Source organism: Labrus bergylta, chromosome 17 (assembly GCF_963930695.1).
Source record: "Labrus bergylta chromosome 17, fLabBer1.1, whole genome shotgun sequence".
NCBI lineage: Eukaryota > Metazoa > Chordata > Actinopteri > Labriformes > Labridae > Labrus > Labrus bergylta.
The window spans coordinates 24,373,511-24,400,930 of NC_089211.1; the positions used below are offsets into that span (position 1 = coordinate 24,373,511).

Here is a 27,420-nt window from a genome sequence, read left to right on the forward strand (position 1 = left end):
AGAACCGTGCTGAGCAACTGACCAATAACGACAGAGCGGATCAGCAGACCAATCAGAGCAGACTTGGCCCACGTGGGGCTCTGCAGTGGGGGCTCAACAGAGCGTAGCTGACAGACTCAGAGCGTAGAGGGAGCAAGCAGTACATGAAAACAGACACTTTTTTCGGACATTAGCTATTGTGAACGTACAAAAGTAGGAACATAGATTAAATATAAGAACCCCAAAAAGGGCAGAATATCAGCTCTTTAATGTCTAAAAGAGACCGAGTTCGGCCCTACACGATCTGTGTCTCTGAGGCGTCTGGATGGCCGCGAGTGTGTAGATCACAGTCTGAATCTCGCGCCACAACTCGGAGTAATTCCCTTCATTCACAGAAAGAAACCAATGGCCGAATTCAAGTTAATACGGCTTACACTGGCCTTTCTGATCAGAAGAGTAATACCCGGTTATAACGCTGTTACGCTAAACACATATAGGACGTAGCGATCCGAAATGGGAACAACAAGAGTTTTAAACAAGTAAAACTCAGGACGCGGCGGTCCCACAAAGATAAAAATGACAGTTTCTGCATCAATCAAACAATTGTTAAAAACACTCTCTAAAGCTAATTCTGCCCAGACCTAATTAAGCCTCACTTGTGAATCGCTTTGCCTGTGATTGGTGAAGGAAAAAGGAGTCCGGTGATAAAACAGATCTTCTGTTCGTCCTGGTGCAGAGGTGTCTGATGGCGGCGAGGGTCCCTTACGGCGAGAGCGGCTTCGTTGGTTCTCCGTCGAGTGGAAAGATGTCCGTTGATGTCCTTTCGTTGCAGGACGGAATAAGACCGTTATCTTTCTGATAATCTGTTATAATCTGACGCTCTCCGAGAAACTGAGATGCGTTCACTGGACAATCCGAGCTCGGAATTCAGAACACTGCCGGCCGCGGATTACCTGCATGCCAAACTTAAAACAAAGGAAGATTGTTGCAGGAAACAGGAGGTGAGCTTGTGTCTCCGAACACTCGAAGTCAGCGCATTGAAAGAGAGAGAGCAATGGAAGTCTCAGAGTTTTGTCACCTGGCCGCCTTGCTGTGGGGTCTCCCTCAGGTTCCGGTCCCCCCTTTACGTCACACGTAAAGGGGGGACTGACAAAAAAGGAAGCACTGACTGTTTTTTCTTCTTCATTCTTTACTGTATGAAAGTATGAATTATATTGACTGTATAAACTGTTGAGGGCAAAGTGTCATCTCTCTACGGCCAAATACTTTATTTGCATGCCAGGTAACACCCTGCATATTATCTCTTTAAAGGACTGAAATCTCTTCCCCCTGCAGTGAACTCTGATCCATCGCAATAACTATTTGATGATCCCTCCCCTTCATCTAAAACAGCTTGGTATGAATTACTGGAACTGAAAAACCAGTGTCAACAAGAGCAGAACGGTTGTCGTTCATCAGAGCGCTGACTGTGTTTCTATCCAGAGAAAGAGGAACTATTTGAACCACTGAGAGTAGAAATGGCTCAGCGAGGAAACCAACTGGACCAAGACAAATTCTGTTGTTCCCTCTGCCTGGATCTACTGACGGTTCCGGTGACTACTTCCTGTGGACACAGTTACTGCATGAAGTGTATTAAAAGCCATTGGGATACAGAGGATGAGAAGAGCTACAGCTACAGCTGCCCTCAGTGCAGACATGTTTTTACACCGAGGCCTGTCCTGTTGAAGAACACCATGTTGGCAGATTTAATGGAGGAGCTGAAGAAGACTGGGCACCAAGCTGCTCCTGCTGATCACTGCTATGCTGGGCGCCAAGCTGCTCCTGCTGATCACTGCTATGCTGGGCGCCAAGCTGCTCCTGCCGATCACTGCTATGCCGGGCCTGAAGACGTGGCCTGTGATGTCTGCACCGGGAGGAAACTGAAAGCCCAAAAGTCCTGTCTGCAGTGTCTGGCCTCTTACTGTGAGAAACACCTCCGGCCTCATTTTGAAGTACCTCCATTAAAGAAACACAAGCTGGTGGAGCCCTCCAAGAAGCTCCAGGAGAACGTCTGCTCTCATCATGATGAGGTGATGAAGATATTTTGTCGCACTGATCAGGAGTTTATCTGTTATCTGTGTTTAATGGACCAACACAAAGGTCACGACACAGTCCCAGCTGCAGCAGAAAGGAGCGAGAGGCAGAGTGAGCTGGAGGTGAGTCGACAGAACGTCCAGGAGACAATCAAGTTCAGAGAGAAAGATCTGAACCTGCTTCAACGGGAGGTGGAGGTTATAAATGGCTCGGCTGATAAAGCAGTGGGGAACAGTGAGAAGATCTTCACTGAGCTGATCCGTCTCATGGAGAAAAGACGCTCTGATGTGAAGCAGCATGTCAGATCCCAGCAGCAAACTGAAGTGAGACGAGTCAGAGAGCTTCAGGAGAAGCTGGAGCAGGAGATCACTGAGCTGAAGAGGAGAGACGCTGAGATGGAGAAGCTGTCACACACACTGGACCACAACCAGTTTCTACACGACTACCACTCACTGTCGCCACTCGGTGAATCTACACACTCGTCCGGCATCAAGATCTGTCCTACGAGGTACTTTGAGGACGTGACAGCAACTGTGTCAGATGTCAGAGATATACTAAAGGACATCCTGAGAGAGAAATGGACAAACATCTCACAGATAGTGACTGATGTGTATGTTTTACTGTCAGAGACCATGACCAGAGCTGAGTTCTTAAAATATTCATGTGACATCACACTGGATCCAAACACAGCACACACAGATCTGTCATTATCTGAGGGGAACAGAAAAGTAACATTTTTATGGGAACAACAGTCTCATTCTAGTAATCCAGACAGATTCAATCATTACTCTCAGGTCCTGAGTAAAGAGAGTCTGACCGGACGTTCTTACTGGGAGATGGAGTGGAGAGGAGGAGAAGCTTGTGTCGCAGTCGCATACAAGAACATCAGCAGAGCAGGGAGCTCAGATGAATGTGGGTTTGGATACAATGACAAATCTTGGGCGTTAGATTGTGACAACGGCAGTTATAACTTTTGGCACAACAAAGTCAGCACTCCAGTCTCAGGTCCTCAGTCCTCCAGAGTAGGAGTGTACCTGGATCACAGAGCAGGTATTCTGTCCTTCTACAGTATCTCTGATACCATGACTGTCCTCCACAGAGTCCAGACCACATTCACTCAGCCTCTACATGCTGGACTCAAGATGTATTATGTTGGATCCACTGCTGAGTTGTGTAAACTTAAATAGACAGAAGTCATTGTCCCTCACTGCACACAGATCACATGTCAATCAAAACATTAGTTGGCGGTACTTCGACATCTAAATATCTGTTGTCGTGTTTTGATCTTTGATTTTTGGTGGCGCTCCTTCCTGTGTCTCTTTAGCCGTGGAGACTATCTCTGCTCATGATGACTTTTGTTCACCATCTTTCAAAATTAGGTGACGATCAAATATCGACGTGAGCTGAGAATATTATTGTGTGATACATTTTTGAAACTCTTGTTTTTGTCTTCTTTTGTCTTCAGTCTGAAATGTTCAGAACTTTTCTTTGTGTGTGTTTTTTTTTGTTCTTGTACAACTTCAACCTGGTGATGAAAGTTTTGGTCTCACAGTGAAAGTGAGCTAACGAGGGGAGGTAGAATAAGACAACAACATTTCACTCTTTGCTTTTTCTTCACATTGAATCCCCTTGTTGTGATTTATTTCTACTTGAAGTCAAACTTCTTTTTCTTTGTGTATTTTGAGGCTTAAATCATTTTGAACAGAATGAAAACTACTTGACTTATCTTCTTTATTGTATATACTCTGTTCTCACCACTTTTTTGTGAAGAAATCTACAATCACATTGACTTTGATTTGTTTGTCACACCAAATCTTGTTGTTGTTCTGATAAAGTACTAAGAGGAAAAAAAAGAGAAATGCTTTCTATTGTGACATCTTGAACTGTAAACGTGTTAATTGTGCTGATATGAAAATCATTCATCTGTGTTATATGCTGTAAACAGGCAGCACTAAACAGGTACACCAGGAAACCATGAGTGAAACTACCACAGAGACAGCGAGCAACACGCTGAGTGACTCAGCTTTTACAACCAGTCAAAGATTTTCATGTTGTCAAGTATTTCATGTTGTTCACTCAGAATTCAACAAGTCACACACATTTGAACTTGCAGCCTCTTGTTTGGACATATCCTATCAGTCAGTTTATTTATTATATTTAGGCAGAATATTTGTATTTAGCTCAGTCCGTATTTTAACTCTTATGTAAATGTGTGTTGTCTGTTTATTTCTTTGTTTCTGTTTTTATGTGCAAGTTGCTTCAAAACCAATAAACCCTGCTGAGGTAAATAAAGTTATTTGTATGATTAATCGATTGATTGATTGATTTATTGATAGGTTGATCACTTTAAGTGAAAAATGTAGCCCCTCTTTTTTTTCTTTTTTTTTCTGCAGAGCACTAAAATAAAACTCCAATCGATCCAGGACCAGGTTTAGAGTTCCAAGCAGCGATAGAGTGCTCATTAGAATCGATTCAATGCTTAGACTTCATTTGTTTTCATCTACTTATAAACTGCACAGCGACATCGTGTGGACACTCTGGAGAAATGCATTTGACAATAGACAAGCACGGCAACAACACAAGGCAATTACAATTCTTTATAGGCTACTCCCCCAGCGAGTAATTTGTCGTCACCTTGCATAGTTGGTACACAGGTAGAGAAAAGATAAACATATGATTTTAGGTAACCCATTTAGGATGTTTGTGTCTATGTCAGGCTATTTAAACTAACTATTAAGTTATTCAGATTGTATTATTGCATAAGCAGAGTGCAACAAAGTTTGATGGATGTCCTTTACAGTGCAGATGGCATGAAGCAGAAAAAAACATGCAGTTCAAAAAATAAATAAAACGCAATATTGCACACTCCTTGATATTATGCACCCACTGCATGTGATGCACATTTAGAGGAGGACATTAGTATTATTATAATATCTACTGTATGTGTGTTTTTTGCAGGTTTGCTAATGCAGACCCACAAGAGCTGTGGACGTTGTGTGGTTAAACATCAAACATCATATCATGACGGAGGCTATTATCATGGCTGCTATCCTGTTCAGTTCAAAGTTCAACTTCAGCTCTCTGTTGTGAAAGAAAGTCTATTTAACTTCTCAAGTCAGCCCATATTGTAAGTCATGTAAACGACTACGGACACTGTGAAGTCTTTGTACCTTTCCACGTCTGTTTCCCAGACAGAGACGGCCATAAAGCGAGTACATACACGCTGCAGAAATAACGCTCACCACCTCTGCCTGCAGCTCCCCTTTACCTCTCAAACACTGTTTTATCAGCACATGTACATTCAAAGGTGTTACATAAAAATGAGGTTTGAACTTTGAACTTCTGCAGGATCATGCAGCAAAGGAGTCGTTCATCCTGCCGTGCAGATTAACTTCTGCTACCCTCATTAGTGTCATTAGCGCCACCATGAGGAATCATGAGGTAATGACACTGTGAGTCAAAATGGCAGAGAAATCTGTCCTCACATTGTCACATTCTTTAAAAATAAAATGTCATTTTTGTCACCAGCGATTCTTCCGATAACTGTACCACATGAGTCAGGAATACAGGATATATAAGTTTCTGTTTTGTAAAGTATTACCCATAATAAAAACATGTGAAATAAAGGACAAATTGCTCAAACTAAGTCATACTTTCACATTGCAGATGTAAAAAAGCAACTAATCTGAAGTCAAAGTGAGCAGGGATTAAATCAGGCAAAAGTCTTTTCTTCTTTGAAAACACAACAAAATGTTCCCTATCTGTGAACTTTGCTCTTTTAAACCCTCAGAGGTGATCAAACCAAACCCCCTGCCTGAGAGTGAGAAACGACACGTTTGATTGGTTCAAAGAGCCTCACACCCCCCGTCCCTCCTTCCCCCCTCTCAGTTCTAGAGTCCACTTTTTTAACTCCAGGACTACACTCACCTGTTTGACTTCATAAGACATTAGGGTCCCGGTCCCACACCTGACAGCACGATGTCTGACAGAGGAGCGTTCGACACCAACGTTGTGACCCTTACCAGGTTTGTCCTGGAGGAGGGAAGGAAGGCCCAGGGCACAGGAGAGCTCACCACCCTGCTCAACTCCATCTGCACGGCCGTCAAAGCCATCTCAACAGCTGTCAGGAAGGCTGGGATCGCTAACCTGTGAGTAGGATAAACTCTTCATATCGTTTTACAAAGTGAGACTAACAGGGCACCTCTAGGGCATCCAATAGTTATTACAATTATTATTGAGACGAGTCAGGGACTACAATATATTAGCAAGATTGAATATAATTTAAATTCAGATTTTTAAGTCTTAATTTCTCCTCTTTTCCATTGCATTAGTCATGAATCTATGTTCTAGGCTTGGGGTGCAATTTGACATCTTGAATTAGTTCTTTTTCTTTTGAGGATGGTTGAGATGGTTAAATACAAAGAGAAAGTTGCGCAATCACAGAGAGTATACATGTTCTGCAGTAAATAAAGCATTGCTGACAAACAGAGCATGTCTTGCAACCTTTTCCTTTTAAAAAAATAAAATAATATCATGCAACGTATTCAACACTCCTGAAACATTTTTGAAATGTTGACGTCACATCATGTCATTGATAAGTACATCAGCATGTTGGGAGACTGATCAATGAGTTATCTACATTTCAAAGCGGATTCAGGCCCCGGCCAAAGGTAAACTTAACTTGTTGTGTACATTCACTCGGGGGCAAAGGTCAAGAAGATAATGAGGTTTTCTTTCCATTCTCAATGTGGACCTAAAAACACAATTTAACAAACGTATCACAAGATGTTTTTTGCTGTTTTTAAGGGGTTAATTAATGCATGTCCTTTATTACTTTTAAACTGTGTCAGAGGAGTTTTTACTCAGGCTTTGGTCTCAGCTAGTCAGTCAGTCTCCTCTTTTCCTCTCTTGGAAGATATGGCATCGCAGGAAGCACCAACGTGACGGGGGACCAGGTGAAGAAGCTGGACGTCCTGTCCAACGACCTGGTCATCAACATGATCAAGTCCTCGTTCACCTCCTGTGTGTTGGTGTCCGAGGAGGACGAGAAGGCCATCATTGTGGAGCCAGACAAGCGGGTACTTTCATCTGCACAATAAAGACGTGAACGGCACAAAACGGCCGATCAGTGGAATACAAAACAAAGCGATACAATATGATAGAATACAATCTTATTTTCAAGATAGAAACGGTAAAATACCATAGTAGGGTATTACGATATGATATAAAACTACAAACCAGTGGCGGTTCTAGACTAATTTTACTGAGGGGGGCCAAACTGGGGCCTGTTGTTTTGTCAGAAGGGGACATTAAACCCAGGTGAAAAATAGACAAAGATGGCCGATTTAAAAATACATATATTATGCCAAATAATAGCGCACACCATAAATATCATGATTTATATTTGATTCAGTAACAGTTTTTAATACTAGATTGTGAGTCCGGTTGTTGAGTCAAATACTGTGTATGTGTAATGAGGGGGGCTTTTCCTTTTGGAGGGGTGACCACAGGGGGGACCAAGCTCATTGTTACAGGGGAACTGGCCCCTGTTGGCCCCTGCCTAGAACCACCCATGCTACAAACCAATATGATACAATATGATACGACGAAACACAACACAACACACGATGTTGAAGATATGATAGGGTTGAATACCTTATGTTGGGGCGCTGGTATGCGTGCACCCCATGTACGGAGGCTGTAATCCTCCAAGCGGGCGGCCCAGGTTCGAATCCAACCTGTAGCTCCTTTCCTGCATGTCAATGTCATGTCTCTCTCTCTCTTCCTGATTTCTTACTCTATCCCCTGTCCTATCTCTCCAGAAAAAGCCCAAAAATAAATCTTTAAAAAAATAAAAAATGTTATGGCACCATTTGATGCAATATGATCCCGTACGATTTCAGAAAATGTATAAATACGATACAAAAAAGGTGTCAAACAGTACAATACCATACCGTACTGCACTACACTTTACGATATGATAATGTACAATTCAATACGATAAGATGCAATACTGTACTTTACTGTACCGGGTTGGTAAGACGATGAGGAGAGTTTGTCTTGGTCTTGAACAAATATTCATACCAGAAATGTCTTTTACTTCGGGTTTAAATTACAACATTAATAATATATTTTGTTTTCACCTGACAGGGAAAATACATCGTGTGCTTCGATCCTCTGGACGGCTCCTCCAACATCGACTGTCTCGTCTCCATCGGAACAATTTTCGCCATCTACCGAAAGGTGAGCAAACTGTGATTATCTCGTTACCAGCCAATTAACATTTTATTGGATTTTCCTTGAATTTGAATCCATTAAAAAGGGTAAAACTTGTAATTTCCCCAACAACACTATCTTCCTGCCCTGCAAACTTAAAAATAAGCAGCAGCTGCCATTGTGGGCAGTCATATTTATGACCTGTTTCGTTCCACAGACCACAGATGACGAGCCAGTGGAGGCCGACGCTCTGCAGCCTGGAAGAAACATCGTAGCGGCAGGTTACGCTCTGTACGGCAGCGCCACCATGATGGTCCTCTCCACGGGTCAGGGGGTCAACTGCTTCATGCTTGACCCTGTAAGACCAGATCTCAACTTAATGTCCACCTAATGTCAATATACATACTATTCTGTTTCCTGCTGCTTTTTTCATCATTTATTTCAGTTTTCATCGCTTTTTTTCTTCAGGCTATCGGTGAGTTCATCTTGGTGGACCGAGACGTGAAGATCAAGAAGAAGGGAAAAATCTACAGTTTGAACGAAGGATACGCACAGCAGTTTTACCCAGATGTGACAGAATACCTGCAAAAGAAGAAATACCCACAGGTAACCGGTTGTACACTGTGCTTTTTTTTTTATTAACATGACTAAACATGGCAGTTGTCCATTATATAATTAAACTGGCTTGTGTGTTTGTGTTTCCAGGACGGTTCCGCTGCATATGGCAGCCGGTATGTTGGGTCTATGGTCGCTGATGTTCACCGTACTTTGGTGTACGGAGGAATCTTTTTATATCCTGCAAATGTCAAGAGTCCCAAGGGAAAGGTGAGCATGTGTGTGTGCAGCCAGATTAGTCTCAAGAAGAATAAATGCACACAGAGGGATTCACAATTTCACAGTTTAGGATTTATATCTTAATGAGCCTCTTCATTGATTGCCTTTGTGTGTCCTACTGTAACTGCACAGCTTTGTACATTCATGAATTCATATTGCAAACTCCTGGAATATTTTACAACAGGACCTGAATTTGAGAACTTTTATCCCTTATGGACACTTTAGAAATATTATTTTTAACCGCCCAATACCTGACTGGAACTGTTTTATTTGATTTTAATTACTTACTTATCTTTTCAGTTATTTTAGTGTATATATTTTATTGTTCTTATTGCTCTTTTATTGAATTTATTTTCTGTAGTAGCTTTATCTAATTTCTCGTTGTTTATCATTTATGTATGTTTTCTCGGCATCATTGTAAACGAGGGTCGCCCTCAAAGATCTGTCCGAGAACTTAAATAAAGGTTGATGATGATATAACTTCAAAGACATGTTTTAGAGAGCTCTGAAAAGGAGGAGAATATGTGACCTCTAAAAATCAAACCTTAACCTTCACCAAAAGTAAGATTAGTCCTACACAAACATTTAAATTAAACCAGTAGAAGAAAATAAAAGAAAACCCATAAACACAAATTAAAAACAAAATAGAAAGTTGACCTTTGTAACGTGTTTATATTCCTATAAAGTCACACCTATGTCCTTTGTTTACCTTCAAGCTGAGGCTGCTGTATGAATGCAACCCCATGGCGTTCATCATCGAGCAGGCAGGAGGCCTGGCCACGACAGGATCTATGAACGTCCTGGACATCCAGCCCACCTCCATCCACCAGAGAGTCCCTGTGGTCCTGGGGTCCCCTGATGATGTGCAGGAGTATCTGGACATCTGCAAAAAGCAAAAGAAATGAGGTATTTAACTCCACTACTTATCAATCCTACACAGAATCTTATTAAAGGTACATATAAGGAAACGTTCTGGGATAATTAAATCACTTTATGTTGTTTTTAAATCAGCAGGAAAAGTCTGCTGCTGAGAAACCAAACAACAACAAAATAAAGAGGCTCATCAGGACGCTCATCATTTAGTGTTTTCTGCTCATTCCCTTGACTGTATTGAAAAGGAACCAAGCTCTTCACTGGTCCCGTTAAAGCCTGCCACACACTGTGCTTATTCCATCTCGGTGCTGTTTCTGTTATTTGTTGAGACACGCAATGTTTTTTTTTTTTTTTTTAAATAAACGCATACAAAACAATTGCTGATGTTCCTGAATATGTAAAAGGCCATCTGCATGCATGGGTTTTCTGCAGAGACTTTAAATATTATTGGACGATGCCTGAGTGACTGTCTGTTACTGCGGGGGGGGGGGCACTGGAGGCTTATCGGCAGCAGCCGCCATGTTGGAAATGCTGTCTCAGTCTAACTTTGAGTCAACCTAACGACAGGCTGAGAGCTGGAGCTGAGGCCGGTTTTAAGCCTCCTGACCAACCGTTACACCGTGCCCACCTGTCAATCATGTCAGCTACACGCCTAACTGTGCATAACTGGTAACATTCATAAAATCAAAATGGATGTGTTCTAAAAAAAAAATCACCCCCGTACAGTGTGTGCCCACTATGACCTAATCAGACCTATTTGATTTTTTGAACCAGGCTGCATGTTCATATCTGCTGTAAAAACAGGCTTTTTTGAATGGGTGTGTATGTGACTTCCCGTGCTTCTGCAGCCAGCCTCTAGTGGACAATCAAAGAACTGCAGTTTTTTTTTTTTTTGCACTTCTGCATCGGCATCAAGCGACACTGGGAGGCTATATTAGGCATTGCATTGTACTTGACAGCCATCAGCAGCCCACCCTGAAAGGCCTTAGCAGACCCAGAAAATGTTCCAAGCTTTGCCGCACTACTAATGAGCCATAAAGACTCACAGAGACTCACACAAAGATCCGAACAGACACAAAAGCCTTCATTCAATCAATCATGTTTATTTAGTGAAGCTGTTCTTGTGGCTCTGCAGAACTACAATGCCTTCAAAGTCAGCGAACACATAGTCTGTGTCTTTCATCATCATGTAGTGAGCTTCAAGCTATGGGGGGAAAACTAGATTACGATTCTGATATGAAACTAAATGAGGTTTTTTAATAACATTACATTGTTTGAATCCCTGGCAGCTTTCGTCACTTGGAAACTTGGCACCACGCTGCAGAACAGTTCATGCTGCCTTTACTTCTCGGCCATTTTAAAGCCTTTCTGAGTACTGTATGTGAGTCATATGAAAGTTAAATTTTGTGAATTGAAAGCAGATGTTTCATCAGAAATGGGATTTTCAGTGCTTTTGAAAGAACTTCTTTGTATATGTAAAGCATATAAAAAAAAACTAATTCATGCAGCTCCAGTGTGCTGGACGGGATCCATATTGTCTGGTATTCAATAAAAAGCTCAACCACTTCCTTTGTTTTATATGTGTTTTGTTAGTGTCAGCATTCAAGGGGGCCCCAGCGCCCATGAGACACACACAAACACGTACACATTACAGGCACACTTGTTTATTTCCATCGTGTTCAGACTGTGTATGATTATAGGTTACTGAGTCAATATTTAGATTGAGGAGGAAAAGGAAAAAACCCAGCCTGCGTCCCTCGCTACCGTGTGGTGTGTGTACAAATATGCATGTGTGTGCTCATGTGTAACGATGGGATGACATATGTAGGCTTGAATCTCTCCTTTAATGCATGCCCATAGGTCCTTAACGTGGGTCTGCATAAAAGACGTGTGTGTATGTCTCGCATGAGTAGCAAAAATGATCACCTGAAGAACACCTCTGGTCGAAACGTTGTGATGAATAAAAACATTTTATGGCTTTCGAGGAAGTGTGCAGGAATATCTTTTTTTATTTTATTTTTTATTGATGATCAGGTGAACAAAATGAAACAAGAATATATAGCCATGACATAGACATGACAACTAAAGCGAGAACAAATACACAAATACACAAATACACAAATACACAAATACACAAAGACAAAAATGAAAATGAAAATGAAAATGAAAATAGATACAAAATAGCAAAACATAAGCAAGGATACAGAGCAACAATACAAACAAAATACATTTAAATGAGATGAAAGTCAATCAATGATTTTTATGTTCAGGTTGTGTGTTAGAGCGTGATGCATTAAAGTGCAGAACTTCATGGGGAGTAGTGAGAAAACAAACAAAAATATAAATAAATGAAAAATAAATGAAAAATTAGTTAGAGAGAAAAAAAATGTATATAGGCATGTAAACATTAATGGAAAGAAGATAAAATGATATGAATGTAATAATGTGACTATCATAAAAAGAGAGGGTAATAAATATATATATAATAATGCAGGCATATCTTCTGACTGAGTAGCATGTCTCCCAATAACAGAGAGTAAGTATTCGTATAAAAAAACATATTGGGGATTCTAAAACTAAAATTATTGTTACCTCCCAGAAGATGGAAACAAGTTAAAGACCATTCATCCCAAAAAACGTCCCAAATACAAAGTCTGTGAAACTAGCCGATGTGTGCGCATAGACAAAAGATTAAAAACTGTACGCTTTCCTGGAACATGTTCAGCCAGCGATTTCTATTATAAACAGGATTATCTCTGGCAGGTTGTGTGTACCATTAAACGTCTCTATAAACTCAGTCATCAGCCTCCACATTGGACCTTACGTCTCATCGCTTGTTCAACAGATCAGCATGGCTTTCCTCAGAAACAGTGATGGAAGGCAGGCTCGGAGAGTCTGTGTTTAAATTCAACATAAACTCTGAACCTCAAGACCACCCTGACTGGAGCTGACTGCGAAACCAAATACCGCCTGGAGGTTTGCGAAAGGTACCCATATTTGTACCTGATACCCCCCCCCCCCTGTCTCATCAAGTTCTCTAATTTTTGGGAAAACAATGAAAACATCGGCAGGTTTTTCTTGGTAGTTTCCCCTCTACAAGACCACATTTCATACATTTACACATCAAAAACCTTGAATCTAAACAGACATCTGAGGTACTTTGGTGCAGTCTCTTGTTACTCAGTCACTTTTTTTTTTGTGCAAACTGATGTGGCTGTATTGGTGCCAAGTTGGATCTGAGAACATTTCCCAGCAGTTTAGAGGGTTGTTTTCTCTAAAGTTATGTTACCAGGCAACATTTATGCTTGCCAAGCGCTGAGCCGACTCTTTTTTTAAGTTTACCTTTGACAGCACACTTTATTAAATAACCATCTGCTCCTTTTTTGACGCCTGAATCTCTGAAAACTGCTTCACCTAAGAAAACATCTATCTCAGCAAAAAACAACTGGCAGAGCATCAGAAAACCAAAAAAAAACAAATCTACGGACAAACCGACCCTGCAGGAAGGTTTTATCTTTCATTCTGGTGGTTTCAAATACAGTAGTAACCATGGTATTTTGTGGTGTTCGTCTGTGGAAGTGGTAAACACACCACTCAGATCATCTTGATTTATTCTATGGTGTCATGGATTGGGGACTATAGGACCGGACCACCACCGCTGCTGCTGCTGCGTCTTACAAAGGGAGGTGTGTTTAGATTACATGCATGTGGTTAATGTCACTGAAGACAGTCTCATCTGAGCTCTGACCACCAGACCGGTGTCCGTACTGAAAATCTACTTCCTCCTTGAAGAGAAACATCAGCAGATTTTGACGAGGAGAGGATAGATGAAGAGATACTCAAACCCCTCGTCCGCCCTGGAGTCTCTTTGTCTTCTGTACACCCCTCTTTCTTTAAACACAGATTCCCTCTGTGATATTACCTTTGGGTTTATTAGTGTGGTTTTATTATCCTCTTGTTTGTACTTTAGAGAAGTGATCGTATCAGTACCTGACCAGTGTCTGCACTGCAAGCCTGAGCAGGCGTTCTATTGTCCAGTATAACAGATTTTACTGCAGGTGTCATTAAAGGCTTTATATGTGATTTTTCACACTTGTGTATATATATAATATAAATCAAGTATATCCTCTGAAAATAACTCTGTGAGTCATGACTGTCTACAATGGGTGTAACACCCGAGTCCCACTGTCTGTGATGTTTTCAGAGTTTTCAGAGTCCTATCTTCAGTTTGTTTACATCGCCCGGACGGCCGGCTGACTCCTCCCCTCGTGTATAAAAGTTGTTTAATTGAGGGACTAGAGAAAAGAAGAATAACATACTGTACTCACTGCTTAACTGTGTTTCTAGATCACGCTCATTTCAGGTAAATTTACATGCAGTGTGAAGATACCAGCATAATAAAGATCGCTAGCATTAGCATGCTAACACAACAATGCAGCGCAAGTTGTTTTGGTTTCATGCTGGTGCTCAAGGGCGACATCTGCTGGATCAAAAAATTGCATATAAAACCTTTAACCTACTACGGTGCCCAATTTCAATGACCATCTTTTTGTCATGGCCAGCGTCTACCTCTCTGCTTTGATCTGTTTCAAAGCTTTTCCTGTAAAACCCACTTTAGTGTAAAAACCAAAAAGGTTCATGATTCTGTTTGTAACATGATCCAGTTTTACCCCCTTATATGGCATTCATCTTTCTGCATGAAACAAGCCAAAAGAACTCTATTATACTTTTGGGATACATCAAAAACATAACCGGCTATCTCCACATCATAGCTAGCTGGTCCCAAAACGATTAGCACTTCCTGAGTACATGTTGCTGCTTTAACGCCTGACTGACCCACGTTTGAACTCCATGTCTCTGTTCTCCAGCGAGTTCAAAGTCAAACCCCTTTTCCTGTCCTGGTGCATGGATTCCCCCCAAGAGGGATTCACTTAGTCTCAGAACATGTGGTACCATGCTCAAACCGACACTGACAGTGCTGGTGTGAAAAGGTTCCTCTATACCTTTTCACCTGCCCCCACATTCCCTACACGCACTGCAAGTAATCAGGCCACCTGGGCCTAAAGGACACTGAGTGGAGCCTGCAGTTTGTATGTTTCTTGTTTTACCTAAATAGGTTGATTGAAATAGGTTTCATGTTTATCATTGTTGGTTTTTATTCTGCTTTAGCTTCTCACTTTGAAATATCTTCATGCTCTGTTGTTGTTTCATCATTTACTTTTGTTGGTATTGTTGTTCTTTGGCTTCCCTTTCTCCTGCAATGGTTTGCCCCAATTAGGGCGGGGCCAAGAGACGGATAAAAGTAGACTCGGCCGTAGTCTGGGTGGGAAAATGTTGGTTGTGGAACCTTGGCTTCTTCCTGTTTATGTCGTCTAGTTGCTTTTTAATAATCTACCTGGGACTCTTTTTTTTTTTGTTCTTTTGTGCATTTTTGTTTAATAAATCCACCACTTCATTTTTCCGCCTTGCATGGTAATCTTTAAATTCTGCAGTTGATGCAATTTATACCACAGGTCACCAATATAACTTCAATCCAGGAGATTCAATTACTCCTGATTTGTCCAAGTTTTCTGGTGCATAACAGAAAAACTCAAAAACCCTGCAGGGATCTGTAGCTGATTCGGTTAAAGATGACAGTTACACTGCAGGTTTTGTGCACAGGCTGAACAAAAGGACAAAGTCATTTTTTGTGTTTTTTACCAAAAGCATTGCAGCTCCTTTCGGTCGTTAGAAAAGAATGCAGAGAAATATGAGCATATCTAAGACAGACATCTGAGACATTTTCCAGGAGACACAGAAAAATGAAAAATGCAGGCAGAAAAAAACACTTGGCAGCTTTTTAAAAAGTGAATCCTTTCCCTCCCTCCCCTCTCTCTCCCCGTCCCTCTCTCTCTCTGGGCTTGGAAGCACTTGAATACAGAGTTCAGTGGATTGTAGCCGCTTGTGTGTAATGACTTCTGACAGCAGTGGAGACAAACTGAAGAGCACGTCTGTCTCTGCATGAGTATTTACAAAATCTACTCCCGGGAACCGCATTCCTATTCTGGAAACTCCATTATATGCAAGTCGCCATGAACAACCGCATCTACAGGATGCATATCCGGAGCAACCAGTTAGAAAATAAATGGAGGACAAGAAAAACTGGCCATCTTATTTCCCTCAGAACAACCCCAAAGAGGCTTGCTACCAGAGTAAAGAATCAAAGTGATGTATTAGAGTAATTTAAGAGGTACAGTTTGGGGGGAGAGCAGCAGCTGCTGGCTCCATCAAGAGCTGCTGGCTCAACTCAATCTGGCCGTTGTTCTTGTGTGGCTACAACCCAACACTGATGGGATTTCTGCTATGCATTATGAAGGACTTCTTAAGAGTAAAGTAAAATGTGTGGGCAGGGTACGTTCTTTCAAATGGGCCTTGTGCATCAGTGTGTGCCTCCTAAAGAGTGACAGAGCACCAACGTCTACCTCTATGACGTTGGAAATCTGTCTCAAAACAGTAAAAAAAGGGCAATTGATATCAAAGTTGAGAGTCTCATAAAGTGTCCAATAAATCTAAGAGAAAATACAATTTCATAACAGCACAAAAAACAAAACAAGTTCAAACCAAGCAGCAACCTCCAGTCTTGAAAAATGTGCATTCCAATTGGACTCCATGTGATCTGCAGAGTCCCTCTGCACCTTTAAGAAAAAGCTAAAGACCCAGCTCTTTCATGAAAACCTACTAACTTAATGATGATGGTCTCCATATTATTGATGATGATGATGGTAATGACGATGGTTTTTGTTTGATAACGACGACTTATAAGATGGTTTCTATACTGATTAGAGCTCTCAAGAACTGCCCTCAATGTTGTGCTTTGCCTCTGGTCACTTCCTGTCAGCACCTGTGTGTCCAATCAGACTCCAAGCTGATCGTTTGCTCTTACTCACATTGTTCCCTTTTTTCTAGATCCTTGCTTGTGTTGTTCTTACTCTCTGATGTACGTCGCTTTGGAGAAAAGCATCTGCTCAGTGAATTGTAAAAAAGTAGAAGTGCAAAATCATGCATCCTGGAGTGTCCACAAGTCACATACAAGTGAAAAAAACAGTTTTCACAGCAAACATGAACATGTTTACAGCCTGGTACAAAAATAACAAATAGGTCTGATTAGTTATTGTCATCACTGTCACACACTGTGCATTTTTTAAAAACGGCTCTGTTTTGATTTTGAAAACAATACGTGTTATCCTTAGTTAGGCACTTAGCTGACATGATTGACCTGGGGCAAAGTGTAACGGTTTGTCAAGAGGCTTAAAACCCGCCTCAGCTCCAGCTCTCAGCCTGTCGTTAGGTCGACTGAAAGTTAGACTGAGACAGGATTCCAGCATGGTGGCTGCAGCTTGTTTACATCGCACGGACGGCCGGCTGACTCCTCCCCTCACGTATAAAAGTTGTTTAATTGAGGGACTAGAGAAAAGAAGAATAACATACTGTACTCACTGCTTAACTGTGTTTCTAGATCACGCTCATTTCAGGTAAATTTACATGCAGTGTGAAGATACCAGCATAATAAAGATCACTAGCATTAGCATGCTAACACAACAATGCAGCGCGAGTTGTTTTGGTTTCATGCTGGTGCTCAAGGGCGACATCTACTGGATCAAAACATCACATATAAAGCCTTTAATGTGTCATAAACGCTAACGTCATTTGGCACAGTGTATTCCTGTCCTAACAGAAGCTGTAAAGAGGTGAAGAGCTGCTTTGTGACTTTTTCCATGTTTGGATCACATGACTGATTACTTTACAAATATCAGAACTCAACCACGCCCAATTCAAACCGAATATTAAGAACTTTTAGAGTTATGTAAAAATAAACTTCTGACACTTTTTAGATGCTAGCTAATGCTAACTTTTGACCCTGAACGACTCAGTAAGAAGGTCACTGTGGGTTTAGGTTTCCATTGGCTGTTGAGTGTTGTTTTCGGCTTAAGCAGTCTGCTTTCAGTCAGATCTCTGAGTTAATGGAGACCCTCGAGCAGTTCACCATTTGGTCTTTCTCTAACCTCCTCTTTGATGTAGCCTCAGTTTGAGTCTGCAGTCGTCCTGTTGCTCTGGTATGCCCCGCTGGATGACGTGGAGGGAGGGAGGGAAGGGAGGGAGGTTGTAAGTGTGGGTTGTTTGGCTAAGAAACTCCTCTGCTCTTGTCTTGACTCCTCTCTAATCTCTCTAATTGGAATCAGGGGGGGAGGTTTCAAGGGGCCCCTGAGAGCTGCCAGATCTTTGTGGTCATGGTGTGGTGAAGTGACATGGGTCAGAAGAACAAAGTTGTCCGAATGAACGGGGGTAGTTTTAGTTTCTACACTTTCTTCTGTTGGCTTTAAGGCCCTTGTAGAACCATTAGATGTTTGTTTACGGGGGTTCTTCCTCTTTAAAGTCCTTTTCTTGCTAATGTGTTTGTTAGAAAATACGCTTAACAAAAGGGAAAGTGCTGGATCATTAGGATTTAAGATTACACAGAATGTTTTCCTTTTTTTCATTCTCCTGTGGTACTTTTTAGAAACCATCTCCCATCATAACTTTTTGTTTTTACCATCGGCTCGGTATGTTTCCTGCATGGTCAAAAAAAGTGTCCGACAGCAGCTCTGCATGTGTTTTAACAGCTGTTGTTTCTGACAGCGGAGAAGAACCACAATCCAAGTGTTTACCTAAAAAAAAAAAAATGGCGCCCTTGCTCCTCACTGTTCTTGTTGCAGGGGTGAGCGCTAATAAAAGAGTATTTTAAGTTTCTGGAATGCAAAGTTTGCAGCAGATTTATTTAAAGCATGATGAACTATCCATAAAAGATTAGAATACAAACAAACAGTACTGCAGAAAACAGCCCAATCTGTAAAGGTGTAGGATAAACTGCAGCAGCATTTTTTAAATCTCTATTCCCTCTGCATGTTAGTGCCATTTATACCTAAGAGAGCGGTTGTTATTTTTTGTGTTTTTGTGTTCTACAATGTTATATCTGCTCGTGGCCACTGTAGCATGCTTAACTGAAGGTAATTAAGCCTGCCGTCAAGCTTGGCTGCTGATTGGTTGAAGGGCCCAGCACGACAAACAAGGTCACTTTGTTGTGTTTTTTTCTTCTCTCTGTTCTCTCTTTTGTTTTTTAGCAGACGTAGCGTCTGCTCGCCGTTATCTGGAACCTCACTTTGGAATTGTTTCAAATCACAAGCTTCAATTTCAGGTATTTAGACGTTCATTTAGTATAGTCACTCGATATGGTCAAGTGACATGCCCCTGACTTCAGCATCATCTTTAGGATAAACACAGAGCCTTTGGGACGTTCTGACAGAACCGACTTAGCAAGACACTGTATCACGTGTGCAGCTAATGTCAGTTCTCCTCGAGAGTCATTCATGAACTACTTCAACTTAAGCCATCATATCGAGAGTACTGAATCTTTCTCGTGTGAAGTCAAGTATCTAAAAAATGAATGCAGAAAACAGCCAAACATTGCATTGATCGATTACCATCTGACTGCGAAGGTGTGTAGGCTAAACTATAACAGCATTTATCTTTATTTCCTTTGAAGAAAAGTCAGTATTTGACATCAAAAAGTAACTAAAGTTAAAATATCTTCTACACTTTTCCTGGCATGAAATTCTGATGTCTTTATTTTTTCCTTAAAGGAGCAATCAGTGAGATGTGTAGTGAGTGAAATGATGAAATGACCTTACTATATGATCAGACATTAAAGGTTCTATATGCAATTTTTTTGATCCAGCAGATGTCGCCCTTGAGCACCAGCATGAAACCAAAACAACTTGCGCTGCATTGTTGTGTTAGCATGCTAATGCTAGTGATCTTTATTCTGCTGGTATCTTCACACTGCATGTAAATTTACCTGAAATGAGCGTGATCTAGAAACACAGTTAAGCAGTGAGTACAGTATGTTATTCTTCTTTTCTCTAGTCCCTCAATTAAACAACTTTTATACACGAGGGGAGGAGTCAGCCGGCCGGCCTGGCGATGTAAACAAAGTGAAGATAGGACTCTGAAAACTCTGAAAACATCACAGACAGTGGGACTCGGGTGTTACACCCATTGTAGAGAGTGATGACCCACAGAGTTATTTTCAGAGGAGAGACTTGATTTATATTATATTTAAGTGCGAAAAATCGCATTTAAAGCATTTAAAAGTCCAATCAGTGAAATGATCAAGTGTCCTTACTATATGATCAGACATTAAGGAAACATGCTGTGCTGAAGTGCTGGCTTCTCATATTGAGTCAACTTTTTTATAGCCTACTTAAAGATTCACGAAACATAAAAATGTTTAAGGTAATTTTTTTTAAACAGCAAATTGTGGATTTATTGAATTTTTGCCTTTTTCCACACAAAACAAAAACAAATATGAGACACAAGAACATTCTCATTTCAACATCTATGGATAATCAGCTGGAAGTTACTGAGTGCATTCTGCAGAAAGTTTCCTCAAAACACAAAACAGCTTGCGTCACTGCCTGCGTGTGACGTCATAATCACAACAGTTAATCGAGCCAATCAGAAGTGGTTCTCTTGCAGTAACCTAGTCAGTCCATCACCACAGACTTCATCACAAAGCCGCTGTTAGTCCGGGTGGATGCGGGGTGGCAGAGAAGCGGCTGAAGAGCGACTTTCACGCTTAAAGGATCTATCGCGTTACTTTGGGAAGAGTTTGGGAAATAACTTCTTCCGTTTGTTTTTCCAACACTTTTTTTTCGTCTTGTGTGTGCGTGCTGACCGACGGATCGGATACGTAGAAGGAGCAGGGACTGAGTTGATCTGGGACTTCTGAATCCACACTGAGACTTAATATGATGGACTTGTTATGGGCGTCATTGGTGACCTGCTTCTTACGTTGTGGCAACTACAATCTAACATTATGACGTGACCAGTGAGTAACCCTGCAGAAGCCCTGATGAATTCTAACGTATTTAAGACTTATTCTTCCTGGAAATGGAAAATCGTGCCATATTGATGGAGCGAGTGGTGCTTTTGACATGCAGTGTGTTGATCCTGATCATCGGCTCATGCATCGGCTCTCCTAACCACAGTCGCCGGCCGGTCTGCTGGAAAGCCATCCTCAAGTGCCACGGGGAGCCGGAGTGCCATTACGCTTACGATCAATACCTCTACGCGTGCGCTTCTGTCATCACCGGGGAGCGCAAGAGGTGTCCCAGCCACTGCATCTCGTCTCTGATCCAGCTCAATTTAACCCAAAGCGGCCCGGACCTGGAGGAGTGCGACTGCGCCCTCGACCCGGTCTGCAGGAGCACCAAACAAGCCATCGAGCCGTGTCTGCCGCGCACCAGCACCATGGGCTGCACGGAGGCCCGGCGGCAGTGCGAGCAGGACTCGTCGTGCAGCTCCGCGATGAGGGATTACTTGTTTCAGTGCAGGAAACTTTTCGGGGGGGAAAAGTGCTCGGACGGGTGCCGGAGGGTGATCGCGAACATGCGCTCCATACCCAAAGCGCAGCAGCTGGACACGTGTGTGTGCGACGGCACGGACAGGAACATTTGTGAGTACGTGAAAGTCAGCATGAAAACTTTCTGCTCGGATTCCGCCGATAGGTTCGCGGGGAGCGGATTTTCAGACTCCGAGGAGGACTCTGAGGATGATTACATCGATCAGGAGGATTATCAATACGTGGAGAACTCGAGTGACTCCTTGCTTTGTCGGACTCTGATCTCTATCCTCACAACCACTTTGGTTTTTACGAGATTAATATGAGAGGTGATGCCTTCAAGTGCAGCTAGAGAGTCAGAAATCACACCAGGATCTGCCTTAAACTGAAATCTGGGCTATAAAGATAGTTTTCTTCTACTGATCTGCACATATTCCCCCTGTCAAGATGGTCCTGTTAGGATAAAATCAATAGCACAAGTTGCCATGTGGTAATGTTTTCTAAAAAGAAATGGCTGTAATAAGTGCAGCTACACACCCTGCTGTCTTTAAAAACCAGCAGAAACCACATCACAATCTGTCTTTAAACTAAAACGTGAGGCTATACATTGTAGTTATCTTCTACTGAGCCGCACACATCCTCTGTTAAAAGTGTTAAAATCAATAGTTTATGTTGCTAATGAGTTATGTGTCCTGAAGCAACATTTTCCACCTGTGAGATCCATTTTTCTTGCTATAGATCTGCACAAATGTTCATGTGAAGCACATGCAAATTCAGATTTGAGGATATAATTGTTGCATAGAAGTCATATATTATCACACATTCCAAATTTTAGCCATCAGAAAATGCTAAAGAGCCCTATTTTTGTTGTATATCCCAGTTTATATAAAGTTAAATTGTACAGTATATTGTAAAAAAAAAAGTGTTTTTGTATAAATATTTGTTTATGAGAGAGTTTTGCACTGTACCAGAAGGTGAGCCACCCCTTTTTTTTTTTTTTTTACTGCCGTAAGACCACAGAGGAGTAGGAAAATGTTCAAAGTGCCTAAAAACGTGTGGTTTTTTATTCCCCGCGTCATGTGACCATATCAGAGGCATGCTGTGAAAGCAGAGCAGTTTTCTCCTCGCCAGCTGTACACAGACCTCCTCCACAAGCCCGTCATTACAAACCAAAAGTTGTTGCAAGCCTCTGAAATGTGTCTGAATCTCAGAGGAGGAAAAAATAATGCCGGAGAAACGAGAGGAGGGGACCCACTTGACCTTGTCAACATGGACATTTGTGTAAAGTATGAAGTGTTGATTCTTGGAAACTGTTTAAACAGACGACAGAGGAGAGGTGAACTCCTCCTCTCGGCACCACAAGAAGCGTTTGGTCGCTGTTTGTTTATCTCCCCCCCTCCAATGTGTTTAAAGTCTTCACTGTGATGACACACTGACAAAAAAAAAGAAAGGAAAAAAATGGCCGCCTGTTCTGGTGAGCGGAGATATTAAGTGCCCGTAATGAACACACACACACACACACACTCCTCTGAATGTACATGCACATCAAATAAATAAGAAGTTTAAATGATTATCTGGACGTTTGTGTCGCTCTGTCAAACTTTTCATGTTGAGTCTTGAAAGATGTTTGCGTCACATATTGATTGAAGAAGGGTTTCCAACTCTCGGTTAATATTCAAGTATGTGCATCTTACTAAAGGCAGGGTCGGCCATTTTCCTCCAGATCCACTTTTTTAAGATTTTGTTTGAAATTGTCTTTAGGTCCTGACAGAAATGAATAACTCATGTTCTCTGAAAAAGGAACAAAGTAAATCCATCATCTGTATCAGTTTGTAAGTCTGTAAAAACTTCAACCAATGTCTGCTACGAGGTACCAATCTGATGAACCAATCAGACGCCTCCCTGTCTCCCTGCTTGCTCTCTACCTCTTGTGCAATTGTCTAATTGTTGCGCAAAAAAATACACAAATATAATAATTTTAACACGCCTGATTTCCTGCGTTTGATGAGTAACTTACATGTTTTAAAAAAATCTTTTTAAAGATTAATTTGGGGGCTTTTTTCCTTCATTTATTCCATGTTTATTTGTATAGGGACACGTTTGGAGTAAGTAAACTAGCATAACTAGTTAGCGATGCATGTTGGGCCTTTAAAATACACAAAACTCAACAACAGATCCACATAAACAAAACCAAACAATCAAAAACAGAACAGTACAGGATGCAGAAATAGTTTACTGGATTTCATTAGCTAAGCTGTCAAAAACTACAAACATCCAAACAGTTTCCTTAACTGCGTTCTTTGGCGATAACGAGTCATTTCCACTTGTTCTCTCAAGATCTCGACTTATGTATGTTATTATCTCGGGATAACGCTGATTTAAAGGGACAGGTTCATTTATCGAGATCTCGAGAAAACTACCAGATTGAACTGGTAATCATGGGGAAACCGAGTAAACATCCAAAATGTACTTGGTACTTGGCAAAACAGGTGAAATTAAATGTTTGGATGCATGTCTTCTCTGGGCTTCTGTCAAAAAACAAATCTTATTTAAGGTCTTACTTTACACTGAATGCTGCGGACATGTGTCACTTTACAAGCTCATGAGTCAGTCAGCTCTCTCATGCACTCACAGAAAAGCCAAGTGTCTCCTCCTGCACTTGTGATAATGGGTCTTGAATCCATTGATGGCAGCCATGTTGCTTTTCAGGGCAGTGGGGGGGGGGGGGGAGAGATGGGCCCTCCAGCCCATTGATTGGAGGAGAAGTCGAGTGGCACCTCTATTATGGAGATCCCAAAACACACAATGGTGCAGCGGTACAATGTGGGGGCACTTCATTCACTCTTTTTTTCTCCCTGGCTGTCACCTCTTTTCAGGGGGAGTGGGGGGAGGCGAGGAGGAGACGGCTATCTGAGAGGAGGACGGAGGAGTTATGTGTGTGAACGCTCAGCTTTTTATTGCTCGGTTTTAAGTCCTGCTGGGAGTCTGTCTGCAGATACATTTTTATGTGCAGGTCGATGCCTAGTGGTTCTTTTCATCATACTTTTGCAACCTTCTAATCCGATAAAATCACAAGCTTTAAACAGTCTTTAAAAAAAAACAGAAATCATAAATCCCACAATGCCTCTGTGATTGTTAAAAAATACCAAACAAAGCAATGTGGTGAACCACTTCTGGGCTTTTGTTATGAGAAGCAAAAAGCCTGTCACTGTCACTTTAAGAGAGACCGGCCCCCGCTGCAGCCATTAATAATTGTAATGCCTTTTTATTATTGTTGGGGATAATGAAGGGATGAGGATCATATGGGGGCCCCCGAGACTCTACTTCGCCCCTGAAATGTTTTCAATTAACTTTTGGCACCATGAGGAAAATAGGAATGTTGTGTTTTTTTTTTCCCATGCTAAATCGGAAAAGAGGCGACTCGGTCTTTTGGTGCGGGGGGACCAGAACCTCATTAATATTGCCTCATCATAACTCAAAGTGTGCTCTTGGTCCGACCTCCCCGCTTCCCCCGCCCCTGAACCCCTCCGTCCTCTAGGTTACACTTTAAAAAAAACACGCTCTATGGGATAAAACTCATTTTGTTGGTTTTACTCACTTTGTTAATGTTCCTCGGTCATGAATTTACTTATTCTCCACTTTGTAGGTACATGGTTCTCTCTCTGTGTGTAATGTTTGTAGTGCCCATTATTCCCCTGAATGCATCATGAATTTATGGCTCCTGTTGAATAAACATTTAAATCACAACATAACCTTTTCTGCAAGATCAGCACGTTTTAAAAACTGCTCTGCCTCCTCCTCCGACTGAGCCTGTTTTGAAACTTTCAACCCTGCAATAAAACATATTTCTTCTTAAGGTCAATTCACGTGACATACGAGTAAAATGGAGTAAATAAAAAAGTTTAGAACAGACAAAGATAAGTCTTTTTACATTAGAGACCTGATCGAAATGGAAAGATCTTTGAGTGAAATGAAAAAGTTCAAAAGTGCAGATCTCAGCCTTCATTTCTTCCTTTTTCAAACGGCGTCAAACCTGAGTGAGGCGTCTCTCTTACAGATACCACAGCAGCAAAATAAAGACTCATTTTCTGATACATTTGGTAGATCTATAGCTGATATATGGTATTCTACAATTCACTTAGCAGACGCTTTTATCCAAAGCGACGTACATCAGAGAGTAAGAACAACACAAGCAAGGATCTAGAAAAAAGGGAACAATGTCAGTAAGAGCAAACGATCAGCTTTGAGTCTGATTGGACACACAGGTGCTGACAGGAAGTGACCAGAGGCAAAGCACAACATTGAGGGCAGTTCTTGAGAGCTCTAATCAGTATAGAAACCATCTTATAAGTCTTCGTTATCAAACAAAAACCATCGTCATTACCATCATCATCATCAATAATATGGAGACCATCATCATTAAGTTAGTAGGTATTCATGAAAGAGCTGGGTCTTTAGCTTTTTCTTAAAGGTGCAGAGGGACTCTGCAGATCACATGGAGTTTGGAAGTTCCAAACTGCTGTTAGGTGTAAATGCACATACAACAGTCAGAGACTTCCTGTCCACAACCTGAAGTGGCAGAGAGGTGACCCTCTCCAGGAGTTTGGTTTCCAGAACCGATGCTTCACCACGGTCAGTGTTTTTTTACTCAGCATGAGTCGGGAAGACTTCAGATTCCCTCCCCCTTTCCTGTCTGTTAGAATACCACTCCAGTGTTTATCTCATAAGTTAAAAAGAAGTAAAACCCGATTGCATCCTTCCAAAATATTTCTTGCATCTTCTCTCTCTTCATCACAGACTTCCTCTGAGTTCAGGACTTTTTTGCTTTTCTTTGCTACTTTTCCACCCGGGCCTGAGCGCGGTTAGTATACCTCATCACTTTGTAATACGACACACTCACTGGTTTTACATGAAGCATTCTTTAGTTTACAAGAGTCTCAAGGTCAGCACGATGGAGAACAAACACAAAGAACATGACTGAAGCTTTACTGACTTTGTGGATTATTTTAAGTTGTTTTGGTCTGGTAGAAACTCCTGGATTTCCTAATTATGCAATGTATTGATTGAGGGTGATCATTAGTCTCCATTTGACTGGGACCATCAAGTTTTTAAGATCCATGTCCCGAGTCCCCACAAATATCTATAAAACACTAACATGTGCCGGTTTTGCACAGACCCTGTCCTGGTTTTGACCCATTGAAATACACCATGTAGCTGACAACACTGATTTCTCTGTAAACATGTCAATCAATGTTGTTGCCATGGCTGCTGCTGTTTTAACCAATAGAAAAACATCACTCATACACCACAAGTCAAAGTTCAATGTGTCAATCCATCTCAGGGTCATCAGCTGTTGCTTAGCTAGCCTATAGATCATCCTAACCTAAGAGGACCAGGGCAGGTATAGGTGAGGTGTCATACTGAACAGGAAGTCAGCGTTTTCCAAAGAGCTCCAGGAGAGCGACAGCTTCCTTCAAAAATGTACCAGCCAATGAATACGCTGCATTTTGCAAACATTGCAAGTGTCAATTTTCAGTCTGCATACAAAGCAGAATGAAAACAAACAGGGTCCTGTACCTCGTGCATGAGCACACCAGGGCCAAGGAAGTCACTCATAGCCAAACAAAAACTGGACTTTGGGGATCCAGACAAAACTTGACTAAACTTTGGATGTACTGAATCCAGCAAAGACATTTCCATTTCGTTGAACATGTCCTGGGATGCCTCGAGGTGTTACTCTTCAGTTTTTCAACCCAAAATAAACAAACCTTAGCAAAAGCAAAGCAGAGTAGTAAAACCTCGGTGACCCGCAGTAATTGGAGGTTTAGGGGGGGTGGACTTGAGGAAGGCAGCACCCTGAGCTTTTAGAGAGAGAGGTGGGAAAGGTGGAGGAGGGGTTGATTTATGATTGAGGGTTCATGGGGGGGGGGGGCTGTGCTGGGGTGAATGTCAGGGGATTTTCGAGCCCTCCCTGAATAATGATGCAAAGAAGGAATATTTAATCCACCAATCGGATCGCCTCTCTCGGC

At 41.7% G+C, this 27,420-nt stretch overlaps 3 protein-coding genes and 1 long non-coding RNA gene across 5 annotated transcripts in view; all 4 read left to right on the plus strand.

Annotated features, from left to right (window-relative positions):
- The window catches only part of LOC136183144 (uncharacterized), a 178,877-nt gene extending 155,500 nt beyond the window's left edge, over positions 1–23,377 (plus strand). The window contains exon 2 of the long non-coding RNA XR_010668961.1: positions 23,153–23,377. This is a non-coding gene — a long non-coding RNA (uncharacterized lncRNA). The remainder of the gene's footprint in view (positions 1–23,152) is intronic.
- On the plus strand, positions 955–4,361 carry LOC109999507 (tripartite motif-containing protein 16-like). The gene has a single exon (XM_065965213.1). It carries the CDS (start codon positions 1,497–1,499, stop codon positions 3,237–3,239), a length of 1,743 nt encoding a protein of 580 aa, XP_065821285.1. The 5' UTR covers positions 955–1,496; the 3' UTR covers positions 3,240–4,361.
- fbp1b (fructose-1,6-bisphosphatase 1b) lies at positions 5,964–11,541 on the plus strand. Of its 2 annotated transcripts, none has more exons than XM_065965215.1 (8): positions 5,964–6,200; positions 6,968–7,130; positions 8,203–8,295; positions 8,486–8,626; positions 8,737–8,874; positions 8,974–9,093; positions 9,819–10,008; positions 10,117–11,541. In XM_065965215.1, the coding sequence occupies exons 1-7, from the start codon at positions 6,031–6,033 to the stop codon at positions 10,005–10,007; spliced, it is 1,014 nt and encodes a 337-aa protein (XP_065821287.1). In that variant the 5' UTR covers positions 5,964–6,030; the 3' UTR covers position 10,008; positions 10,117–11,541. The 2 variants fall into 2 exon arrangements, with proteins under 2 accessions (XP_065821287.1, XP_020510220.1); XM_020654564.3 differs by having other exon boundaries at positions 5,965–6,200; positions 10,114–11,541.
- gas1b (growth arrest-specific 1b) lies at positions 20,567–22,962 on the plus strand. The gene has a single exon (XM_020654567.3). It carries the CDS (start codon positions 20,941–20,943, stop codon positions 21,715–21,717), a length of 777 nt encoding a protein of 258 aa, XP_020510223.1. The 5' UTR covers positions 20,567–20,940; the 3' UTR covers positions 21,718–22,962.
- Positions 23,378–27,420: the final 4,043 nt, after the last annotated feature.

Bases quoted from the DNA above. Each gene is read 5' to 3' on its own strand.
- LOC109999507 (XM_065965213.1), top strand. From the start codon at position 1,497: ATGGCTCAGCGAGGAAACCAACTGGACCAAGACAAATTCTGTTGTTCC.
- fbp1b (XM_065965215.1), top strand. From the start codon at position 6,031: ATGTCTGACAGAGGAGCGTTCGACACCAACGTTGTGACCCTTACCAGG. The intron at 7,131-8,202 runs GTACTTTCATCT...TTCACCTGACAG, and splicing joins TTGTGGAGCCAGACAAGCGG to GGAAAATACATCGTGTGCTT. The intron at 8,627-8,736 runs GTAAGACCAGAT...TTTTTTCTTCAG, and splicing joins ACTGCTTCATGCTTGACCCT to GCTATCGGTGAGTTCATCTT.
- gas1b (XM_020654567.3), top strand. From the start codon at position 20,941: ATGGAAAATCGTGCCATATTGATGGAGCGAGTGGTGCTTTTGACATGC.